Genomic DNA, 12,090 nt, shown 5'->3' with positions numbered 1-12,090 from the left:
ACGCGTTTGCCGCACAATTCGCGCTGCGCTAAATGCCTCATTCGCGCTGCGAGACCTCCAGATGTGGGTCAACGCTTCCTCACATTGACTTACCATTGAAATCACTCATGCTTGACGCCTATACCACGGCTGGTGTGAACGCAGCACTACATGATGACATTTTATCCTGTGGCGGCTACTGTAGCACTATGCTCTATGCATTTCGAACGGAAGGGGTGAACTGTGGAATGAGTCGTTGGTTGCAATTCACAATCTCACCTTTAGATGCCACTAAAATCTACACACTGCACCTTTAAGTAAGTGCAAATTTCAGAAATGTCACATCCATAACCTTCCTCATAAATGTGCATACAAAAATGTAAATAAATATTAAATTCTCACTCACACAGATTTCTATAAATAGTTTTTCATGCCCGTGACAGAATTTTCTTTTTCGTTTCATGTATTGTTTTCTCATTTTCCCCCCTATTTTTAAATAATTGTCGCTTAAGTTTGGGGTTAGATTTGCGGTTTGAGTTAGGATGTACTTTTATGCAGTGGTGTAGTGGTGCCAGGAGAAGTGGGTATACTCTTAATTCATGCCCCCGTTTTTTAAGTAGTAGTGAGTATACCCCATGCCATCTTTTAAAGAAGTTTGTATACTCTGTATACCTGCGTATACCCTGCACTACACCACTGCTTTTATGTATTGGTTTCTACGTTTTTCTTCCGCTTTTTAAACTATTCTCGCCTGGAGTTTGGGTTAGAGTTGGGGTTTGGGTTAGGATGTCTAAAAATGTAGAAAATACATAAAATAAAATGAAAAAGAAAATCATGCAACAGACACGAACAACTATTTATAGAAATTTGTGCGAGTTACACAAAAAGCTGAATTTCGTGCCATGGACATGAATAAATTAATAAAAAAATTTGTGACTTTAACACGACTTTCCGTGAGATCAGTCTGAAATGTCCTTTGAAGAGTCGTTTCTTCTCCATTTGTTGGGCTTCTGGTTTGTTTCTTTTAAGTCACAGAATTTCTACAAAGTAAGTGGTCTCTCAAAAACGCATTGTCCCATCCATAAGTATATAAACTGATATTTTTCTGTTGTCTGGTCACCAGGGTTTATGGGAATATAAACAGATAGTTCAATATATGTATATATGCTTTCTTTGAGAAATGATATATGCTTTTTTGTTGTAGGGTGACTTCCTGGGCTCTGTGAGAATTGGATACACCATTGGTCATGCCGTGTCTCTTATATCTCTCATCATTGCCATTGTCATACTGTTCTTTTTCAGGTAAATCCTCCATACATTTCTAAACATATACCACTGACCTAAGATAATACCTTGGTTCTTTATGGCTCTTGTCTTTCTCGTGATATAGAAACTCCAACATATCTTCCATTTGATAGTTTTGTTGGTTATATGTGATGGATTGTTCTCTATATGTAGTGAAATATTGTTCTGTTAAATCATATTTTGTGTCAAGTCAGATGACCTTGCTCAAAACTCATTTTATGTTATGCTTACAATATACTGTATTGCGAAAGGCTTAATGTTTTTTTTTCTTATTGCTCAAACTCTCAGACTTTTAGACCTACAGTATAACTTGCAGTTTTGCGGTGGTAAGATAAGCACCTCAGCAGTAAATAAGACCTACGAAAGTGTTCCCCTCAGTTTAATCTCAGATTTAAAGATCAATGCAGCTAAAAGCTTCCTCGTTTGGCTTTTCAATCTTCACATTCAATTAAACAAGAACATAATTCCTGCATTTAAATGTGTATTTATCGCTTTATTGCATGAATAAATTCCCTTGCTATTTTGAGAATGTCAAACTGGTTTATAGGCTATATTATGTACAGAACAGACTTTTAATTATTTTACTGCATGTCAGGTGTGATGCCGAAAAAACCTAATCAGTTTGTTTCCCTGTGTGTCCTTTGTTTTTAGAAAGCTCCACTGCACCAGGAACTATATCCATATTCACTTGTTCATTTCCTTTATATTAAAAGCTATTGCTGTAATAATGAAGGATGTAGTTCTGTATGAAGTGGAGGAACCCGATGAATGCCAACATGGATCTGTAAGTGATTTCAAAAACGTAGTATCAATATTATTTTGAATGAAATGTACGATTTTCTATTAATTTTATAGAGCTGCGTAGCGTGAAGCTGAAACACTGCTTTAACCCATCACTGAGACACTGTCTTGTAAATATGCTCTGTAAATGTTAGTCAGCAAACAGACTTCTTGACAGGGCTTAGCTGTGTTTGATCAGCCCTTCAAGATCTTTGTAGTGCACGGTAATGACCTCCCCTATCCGGATATGGACGAACGCCTTGATTACACAACATCATGCTCGTGTTTGGTTTGTTTTGTGACATTTTCATAGTTATGTATATTTGTGTAGCGGTGACTTTTTCTTTAATTGCAGCAAATTTCTTTGGTTGTAAGAAAGGCCTGCGTGTTTGTGTGTATAAGGGTTTGGTGCTGTGTGTGTGTTTTACTGTATAAACACACTTCAGATGTTATGTGCAGCCTGGATGCAGCTGCTGGTCAACAGATTATATCACAGCGGGGTGCTGAAACAACTAACATGGCATGAGATCCCTGCTGTATACGCATGTGGATGTCATAAGATGTGACACTATCCAGGCTAAAGTCTTATAATCGAATTTTGAGATTAGGAGCATTGAAGATGGCTTCCTAAACAATGATTTGAATCTTTGGCATGCTCATACTCAGACAGTATTAAAGATATCAAGTTTATATTTTCACACAGTGTTCTTTTGTTTGACGTCATTCATTTAAATGATTTTCCGCATTTGTTGGGAGATTCTCAAAGGTTGCTGTGTCATGCTGTGCATGATTTTACGACCGTTATACTGTTATTGTTCATTGCTATGCGGTCATGCCAGTATACTGTATAGGTTATGCTTATAACTATTACTGGCTATCGGAATGCTGCAGTTGCAGTATCCATGTGAACAGTCAGCAGCACGCAGGCCTAATACAAGTGTTAAACATTAACAAAACAGCATACAGCAGTTCTTTATATGTGTTTACACTTGTTTTAATGCCCTTCTTTAGAAGTGCTGCATAGCACATGTAACAAACCAGTGCTATAAACAGCAAAGGCATTCCCACACCGTAAACACGCAAGGCCGCATTTCCTGTTATAAGATACACAAGTGCATAATAGATGTAAACAAAGTTTTCTTGCGTTTTACAGGTGGGCTGCAAGGCAGCGGTGGTGTTCTTTCAGTATGGAGTTATGGCAAGTTTCTTCTGGTTGCTAGTGGAGGGTCTTTATCTTCATGCTCTCTTGACTGTATCTTTCTTCTCTGAGAGGAAGTACTTCTGGTGGTACATTCTGATTGGCTGGAGTAAGTATGTGCCCGTATCTCAGCGTCAGTGATAAATTGCTGTAGGTCTCGTAATTCTCTACAGCGTGAGTGAATCACCTGCCAAACACGAATGACAAATTGATCACTAAAGTCAATAGGACCTTGTGCATATACACACTCAGAATGTAAGTAATTTACCTTTCCATTGATGTCACTGTGTTGGCAAATGGTTCACATTGATCAAATAAGGTCAGCGGCTAATTTGCATTCCCAGCTGTTTTATTTAATTATCCCATGTGCTAATTAAATAAGAAAATCTCGAGAACAATCATTGGCTTGCCGTGTATTTTACACTTAGGCCTTCAGTGGTGTCCTTCCTGATTTAATTCACCTCTTCATACCCTCATTATGATGCCACGGCTATATAAATAATCCCTATTTTACGGAAACGCAGTATAGCAGGTTGTTGCATCACAGAGAGGTGTCGAATGCAGCGAGAATGAATGCCATACATCTTCAGATTCCCAAGTGCAATTGCAGGTGTCTCGTGTAAAAAAAAATTTACATTCATACCAGAGTCTTGCACGCGGGTGGGTGAACCGCTAATGTTAGATGTACCATGTGGGTTAATATTAAATCAGTCTTCCAGGATGGAAATCAATGGGCTGGTTAAGTCATCATGCATCGCCAACCGATCTCAAAAATGGCATAGGGAAATAAAAAAATCGTTAAAAAGTCACGTTAACATACAGTCGTATTATAATGCAAAACTCCTAATTGTTATCCCCATAACTAAATCCGAGGTGACCATACATGGACATGGTGTTTTTACAAATTATTAATATATTGCTTTCGGCCGATTCTGTGAGCTTGGAGACTGCAGTGTACATTAATTTTAAAACATTTTCGCTTAAATGTGTAATACGGTATGAATAAATAGGGCTCATAAGCGGCAGTTTAAATAATATCCTTTATTCAAATAACTTGGACCTGGAAACATTATTCCTTACATCATGACTTTACAAGGCAATAGGCATGGATGGACTACGGATTAAAAACCCAAAGACCGTTTCGACCCGATCCTGTACACGCTGCTATGCAGCTGTTTTTTGTGTTCACCGTCTTCATGGATTCGCGATTTCAGATGTATGTCTAGTATGTCTTAACTTAAAATTTTAATGGGCTTTGTTAGTGTGCTCTTTGACCATCCAATCAAAAGATGTAGAAATGTCCGCGTTATTGTACACATGATTATACACCTGTTAGATGGCTCTGATTGGTTAAAGCAACATCTCCATTGCCATACATTTTAGGCGCCAGCACTGTTGATTTTGAAGGCATCAACGCAGATTTCTTTGATCCTGGCAAAACATGATGGCTGTAATATGATAGGATTAAAGCGCCAACATTAAAATACAGAACTAGAAAAAGCACAAACCTGAGAAATGTATACAATGAAGAGAATAGACTATTGCAAATAATTTAATACATATTCTTGAAAAAATATTTTAAAACATATGTCAGTGATTCTGATAATGTTAAGGCTAGCAGAGAAGGCATTGCGGACTTTCACGGTCCACCGCTGTCTAAAATATAATCATGTACATGTCTAAAGTGAATGTTATTTTACAATATTTTTATTTTTTGGCCAGAAGTTGTTGCAATAAACTGGGCAACATTACAGAATTCTTTGCACAAACATATTTTGTATTTTTTATAGATGTGCAGTGTATTATGTGATTTCAGTTATAGAAATGTTTAATCGTTTTAGTAACACGTCACAATAAGGTTATATTTGTTAACAATTAGTTAATGCATTAGCTAAAATGAACTATCAATGAACAATAATTCTACAGCATTTATTAATCTCATTTTTTATGTTAATTTGGGCATTTACTAATACATTTATAAAATCAAGCATTGTTAACATTAAAGGCGCTCTAAGCGAATTGACGCATTTTAGACCATAAAACATTTTTTGTTACATACAGCAAACATCTGCTTGCTGGCTGTCCACTGATCAAACTGTAAAAAAACGCGATCTCTGTAGACAGCCCAGGCTTCACAAACGGCAATAACAACATAGTGGCCAAACCTAGCACCACAAAACAAAACAAAGTGTTCCAGCCAATAAACGACAAAAAGGATTTGGGGTGGGGGTTGGGCGCGTTCATGAAAGCACGGAAGGGAGGGGGAGGAGTTAGCTACGCTCCGTCTGTTTAAAAACAATTCAAACGTCAACAAAAACTAACGTCTCGCAGATTCGCTTAGAACGCCTTTAATTCATGCAACATGAACTAACATGAATAACTGTGTTGACGTTAACTAACCTTAACAGGAATCATTCATGCTGAAAAACTAAATTGTTCATTGTTTGTTCATGTTAGTTAATCCATTTACTAATGTGTACTAATACAACTTTATTGGAAAGTGTTATCATAGTTTTAGTTTATGCATATGATAATACATTAATAGGGGCTGTATTGTGTGTTTAAAGATTGCTGGGTATGTTTCGGGGTGTGGGAATGAGTTTGATAAGGCATTGCCAGTAAGTGTGTGTTTGTATGTGATAGGCGTGCCGGGTGTCTTCATAACAATCTGGAGCATCACAAAAGCATATTTACATGATATTGGGTATGTACATTCTTCTTAAAAGTACAGCTATTATTTGATTATTTTAATAGCAGCCAGAAGATGTTCAGTATGACAATAAAAACCAATGTAAACAGGAAATGGATGGGCTTGTGCTCAATTGAAACTCTTCCTTTCGGAGACCTACGGTCGATAGATATGATAAAACTGACATTGTAAATCGTGTTTCAACAATTTCATTCAAGGCTGTTTCTTGTGGTGATATATGATGTGCCTTCATAGAGATCAATAGTCTAGATTCAGAGCAAAGCTCATATCCAGTAAAGAGACCTTTGAGAATTCATGTGGATGTTCTCATAGCCACACTTGTTTTTATTGATTTATTTGTATTGATTTGCGTATGTATTTATGGCTGATTTGTGCATCAAATGTACCTGTGGACAATCTATTTGAATGTGATTTTTACTGTAGACCCACATTACTTTTAAGACAAATATGATTTGGATTTTATGAAGAGTACACTGTCTGTATCAAAGTGCGATCTGGCCCAGTTGGTTTCATGCAACAAAAATTGTTTTCATTCGACAGATGCTGGGATTTTATTGATGATGATCTTTGGTGGATTATAAGAACTCCTACTTTGATAACAATATTGGTAAGGGACCTGAGCGGGTGCAACCGAATTACATTTGGCGTTCTCTAACGGTGAATCTAAATGCAAACTATTTCAAATGGGGTCTTATCTGCTCTCATGCTAGATGAACTTCATTCTCTTCATTTGTATCATACGGATACTTCGTCAGAAAATCAGCTGCCGAGATATCGGGAGAAATGAGTCAAACCAGTACTCGTGAGTGTTTTTTAAAGACTATAGACACTTTTATATCACATGCCCACAAGTACAATATATAAACACAAATGTCATTGTTAGTATTCCCTCCATTTCTTTTGTTTTTCAGGAGATTGACAAAATCAACTCTACTTTTAATTCCTCTGTTTGGAATAAACTACATTATCTTTGCCTTTATGCCTCATCACATACAGTCTTCTGTGCGTTTGGTGTTTGACTTGATCCTTGGGTCCTTTCAGGTGGGTATCAGGAGACTGAAATAGACACACAAACATGCTTTTATCAACAGTTACCAACACATTTTTGCTTATCTAGTCTGCAAGTAGAGAACTAAGAATGGCCACAGTGATAGACTCACCATGGGATCAGTCAGCTTGCCTCGACTCCAGTCCAGACATCTCTAGTGATGTATTTTCACTTAATGTTTGTTTAGCCAGACGAAAAGGTTTGATAAGGATAGACGAAAATGGGCATGAATACTAAATTACTGACCATTCATCCTTCTCTGTGGTCACATGAGATTAAAATAAATAAATGATTTAATATAACTTGTATAGTGTTGAACTATGGCACATTCCATTAATGTGTCATTGATCAATTTAACTCAATAAAACATTATTTATATCTATAACTGCTGGGATCTGTTTTTTAAGACTATTAATATAAAATAATTTCTCCTAATTTCTCCATTTATTTATTTATTCCTAAAATGGAGAAATTCCTGGATGGAGAATTGATCCTGTATAGGTCAATGGTAGTACATAGAGTTAGCAGAGCAAAATGTCATGGACCCAGGGAACACACATATTGATAAAAATGGATACTTTGTAATGCTCTTTAATGCTCTGTGCTAAATGCATAAATATCACCTATTGGAAAACTATAGATAAATATGGAAATATTTTGAGTTTTAAAATGTGTATATGTCATACAATATAAATAAATTACATTCATGCATTTGGCAGAAGCTTTATACTGCAAAAAATTTCTTTCTTACTTAGTATTTTTGTTTTGTTTTCAGTAGAAATATCTAAAAAAAATTAAATTAAGATGTTTTTTTCCTGATGAGCAAAATGACCTATTTTAAAGTAAATTTTCTCACCCCATTGGCAGATGTTTTTGCTTGTTTTAAGCACAAATGTACTTAAATTGTTTTTTATTGTTTTTTTGTCTAAAAACTAGACTTATTTACTTAGGTCAATTTGCTCATCAGGAAAATACATCTTAATTTAAGAATTTTTTTATATTTTTACTGAAAACAAGACAAAAATACTAAGTAAGAAAGTAATTTTTGCAGTGTAACCCAAAGTTACTTACCATGTATTCAGTTTAATTGCATTTTATTTTTGTTAACAATCCCTGGGAATCAAACTTCTAGTGCCATACTCTGTAATTGAATAATATCGGATCTGCCCAGCATAAGCTCTAATTTATTGTCCTTTTTGTTTATCTTTAGGGATTTTGTGTTGCTGTCCTGTACTGTTTTTTAAATGGAGAGGTAATGTTATCAGCATTTTACATTCATGTATTAGTTTTTCTATTAGAGAAATGCACATGTCACTAATACTTCACATTAAGCGTTTCAACACACTTGACTGAATTTACACACTGAAATAGACTATTTAAATTGTGCAATTTTCAATTATATTCGTTGCTACTCTTAGAAAAGCAGACATTTTATTTTATTTTATTTTTCCTTGCTGTAATAATAATAATAAACTTTTACATTACATTGTTTTCTCCATCAGATAGGCTTTTAACCCTAATACAAAGACATATAATATTAAAGAGATGTGTCACTAGTATTAAAGGCAGGGTATCTGATTTTGGAAAAAGCTAACTTTAGCCTTTTAGTTCTGAAATCACGATCCCACCCTCCATTCAAATCTCCATCCAAAGTCACACCTTCTCCAAAACACATAGAAGACGCACATACTAGACGTCCACATTTCATGTCTCATTCACCAGTGGAAAAAACTTTGCAGTACAAAGTGAATAACATTACCGAAATAACCAACATAAACAAATGTTTTAAAGGTCACGTTCTTCTTGATCCCATTTTTCAAACTTTAGTTAGTGTGTAATGTTGCTGTTAGAGCATAAATAATACCTGTAAAATGATAAAGCACAAAGTTCACTGCCAGGCGATATATTTTCTTTAACAGAATTCCCCTTTCAAAGCCTACAGCCAATGGCAACACAATGTTAAGCAACACAATGTTTCATCAAAATAACAATATCTCAATCTATCAAAATAGAATCGCACCGTGTACCTACCATACCAAAAGAAACACTGCAAAGACCCTTTCAAACCCTTTGCCTCCCGCAGCTGTTTCCATCTCGTGGAAAAGCAGTAAAGTTACCAATGTTAATTCGTGTTTTTGCTCTTTGCTGATCCAGACGGTTTTTTGTGTTTTGAAAATGTATTTCATTATGTAGCTCATGTGCAGGTTGTCAATTCAGCAGGAACGTTTGTTTGCCTCTGTTTACAGACAGGAGGTGAGCACACATAAATACGCTGATGACGTAAGATGTCAGCGTCAACATGTCATGTAAAACACGTTCACAGAAGAGGAGCAAAAATTGCATGTGTCCAATTATTGCATTCAATGATTTGTTGAACGTTTTGTTGTCCTACGCCTTGCACAGATGACATATACAAATACATTTACACAACTTAACATAGTGATTGCTTGTTGGATGTGAGGAGACTTTCAACCAGCATAACTAAAAATGTTTCTGGAACAAATCAGATACTTTGGCTTTAATATGTGTGTGAGAGATCGCAACGGTCAGAATGGCTGCTCTAGTCCCGCCTCCCAGTAAAAAGAGCCAATCGGAATCCTCTGGGAGAGGGACTTCGCGCATGCGCAAACTCGAAAGGTCTTGTTTGTCTTATTCTTAACGCAAATATGGTGGCTGAGTGACGCAACTTCCTTAAAAGAACTTTGCCTAATAATACAATAAAGGTGGACGTGTTCAGACATACTTTAGTGTATGTGGCGCGGCTACTTTGTTTATGTCACTAAACAAGTTGACGTCACATCCAGTCAGTCTTTATTTGTTTTCCACACAGGTTCAGTCTGAAATCAAGCGAAAGTGGAGGCGATGGCACATGCAGAGGTTTCTGGGATCTGACACCAAGTACCAGCATCCCTCAATGGGAAGCAATGGCAACAACTTCAGCTCCCAAATCACCATGATGACCAAATGTAGCCCCTCCACACGACGGGCCTCCGCCTGCCAGGATGATTTGTCCCCCGTCTGATCGATGATGAGAGACCAATGAGTCTGCGCTCTACACACACAAGGCGACTGCCATCCACGTCTCAATCATCTCCAAGGTTGCAGCTCAATTCCTGTAGGATTCACATCACATCTCACTGCTCCGTAGGAAAGCAAGCACCTTTGTGCTCATGGTGTTGGATTGGCATGTGGTGTACATGAACGGTTCAGTCATAATTATGGATTTTTATAGCCGTGATCTCTTCATAAACATTCACTAGAAGAGAACTCAAAGACCATGTCATAATGTAACTATTTTTGACATTTGAATGTTTAAAGCACACTACTGATTCCAAACAGCAAGGACACTTTCAGTTTTTATTAAAAAATTCCATTCAGTGAGCACATTCTGGATCTTCAGTTCTCACTAAGCTATACAGACTTTTGCTGAAGAATATCGTGGACTGCATAAAGGAGAAGGATGTACATTTGAATTGTGGTTGCCATCCATAAACAGCCACTTATACACAACGGCACGCTCTGTAATCCTAGGCATTAGTGTTTGCTGTGTGTCTGTTATGGCATACTGATCTGTTGTTCCGCTATCCCATTCCCTTATTATGCTGCTTAAGATTCCCCAGACTCTTAATAAACTGTAAATCTGAATTGTGACCTTTCTGTCTTTTGTATCTAGTTTTGTTATTCCGTAAGAAATAATGTGACGATTGAACATTTTGCTAATATCTTGTATATAAATCCTAACAATTTGTGTCATCATGTGATTAGATCTTGGTGTACATGCATGTGAACAGAATCAACGCATATTGAGAGTTGTGTCTTTTACTGCAGTGTATAGTGTGTCATCATAGATTATGTTTACATCAATCATTTGAAAACGTACATATGTTGTGTAACGTGTTGCATATGGAAAATTCTCAGAGATGTCTTCTTAAACAGCACCTATTGTCCGATTCACGTTTTTTAAATTTCTTTTGGTGTGTAAGTGTGTATTAGTACATGTTAACGATATGCAAAAAGTACAAACCCCAAAGTAAATAATGACACGAGTATCGTTTCCAACATAAATCTCTTTTCTTGGACTACAACAAACACACAGATTGTAGGCAACAGTTTACTTCCTGGGATTGGTGACTCACAGCCTGTAAGTTAACTCCTGTTAGCAAACAAATCTTTTAAACATGGTAAGGAGCGTCACATTTCCGGCTGAGATCAGAGGTTTTCAGGCCAATCACAACGTACAGATTAGCTGGCCAATCAGGGACACAGCGCTTTTCAAATCCGTGCGTTTCAGGAAGAGAGTGAAATCTGGGGTTACAAAATGATGTTTTTTAATCATAAACCACGCGAACACATTGTATTTTACCAAATACACAAAATAACGTTGTTTTTAGCAATTAAAAAGGTGCTCTTTAAAAGACAGTATTTGGTCTCTCTTTCTGTCAAAAGAATGTTTGTTGTGCAACCTACAGTAGCTGTTGCTGCTAGCTTGACCTAGAAATGGCCTTGCATGTTTACATACACAGTTTTTTATCCAAATGTAATTAAGATAAAGAGTCGAGAGAAAAAAACTTGTAGTATTGGGCTATTTTTAAACGTCTTGTAGATTTTGTTGTAAAAAGAAAACAGATCAGTTTGGACATCTTTTAACTTTTAAGTGTTTACTGTATTATGCTCGTGGCTGCTGGATAGTAGGGGAGAGCAGGGCACAACCTAATGCTTTTTGGCTTTGGCTCTATCATTCAAAAATATTCAAGTTAGATAAATAATTGTTTTACACCATCAACACACACATCTCTGCTACAAGTGAACAGCAGAGTTCGTTTGTGGAACCTGCTGTTGTCGTACAAATTCACTGAAAGGGACAGGAGTGCAAATGTTACAACTTACCCCATAGGTGGGGTTAATTGTAACAAACAGAGGGTTTGTTGTAACACCTGCAAGAAAATTTGGTTAAAAGACAAATAATTCAATACAATTCTGTCTATATACTTAATGTGGATATTGTTTATATATCTGCTATAATAGATGAATGTGTGAATATCTATCCATTCATGATCCTTCATCTAACCA

The 12,090-nt window shown here is 36.5% G+C and overlaps 1 protein-coding gene across 1 annotated transcript in view; it reads left to right on the top strand.

Annotated features, from left to right (window-relative positions):
* The window catches only part of vipr1a (vasoactive intestinal peptide receptor 1a), a 25,474-nt gene extending 13,384 nt beyond the window's left edge, over nucleotides 1-12,090 (top strand). Inside the window, exons 5-13 of the mRNA XM_065276230.2 lie at nucleotides 1,184-1,281; nucleotides 1,936-2,068; nucleotides 3,218-3,371; nucleotides 5,906-5,966; nucleotides 6,513-6,579; nucleotides 6,683-6,774; nucleotides 6,884-7,013; nucleotides 8,231-8,272; nucleotides 9,851-12,090. Coding sequence (XP_065132302.1) covers nucleotides 1,184-1,281; nucleotides 1,936-2,068; nucleotides 3,218-3,371; nucleotides 5,906-5,966; nucleotides 6,513-6,579; nucleotides 6,683-6,774; nucleotides 6,884-7,013; nucleotides 8,231-8,272; nucleotides 9,851-10,042 — 969 coding nt within the window. The 3' untranslated portion in view covers nucleotides 10,043-12,090. The remainder of the gene's footprint in view (nucleotides 1-1,183; nucleotides 1,282-1,935; nucleotides 2,069-3,217; nucleotides 3,372-5,905; nucleotides 5,967-6,512; nucleotides 6,580-6,682; nucleotides 6,775-6,883; nucleotides 7,014-8,230; nucleotides 8,273-9,850) is intronic.

This window comes from Paramisgurnus dabryanus, chromosome 6 (genome assembly GCF_030506205.2).
Source record: "Paramisgurnus dabryanus chromosome 6, PD_genome_1.1, whole genome shotgun sequence".
NCBI classification, from domain to species: Eukaryota; Metazoa; Chordata; class Actinopteri; order Cypriniformes; family Cobitidae; genus Paramisgurnus; species Paramisgurnus dabryanus.
The sequence above is the reverse complement of the archived record's forward strand: the minus strand, read 5'-3'. Positions and strand labels throughout refer to the sequence as shown.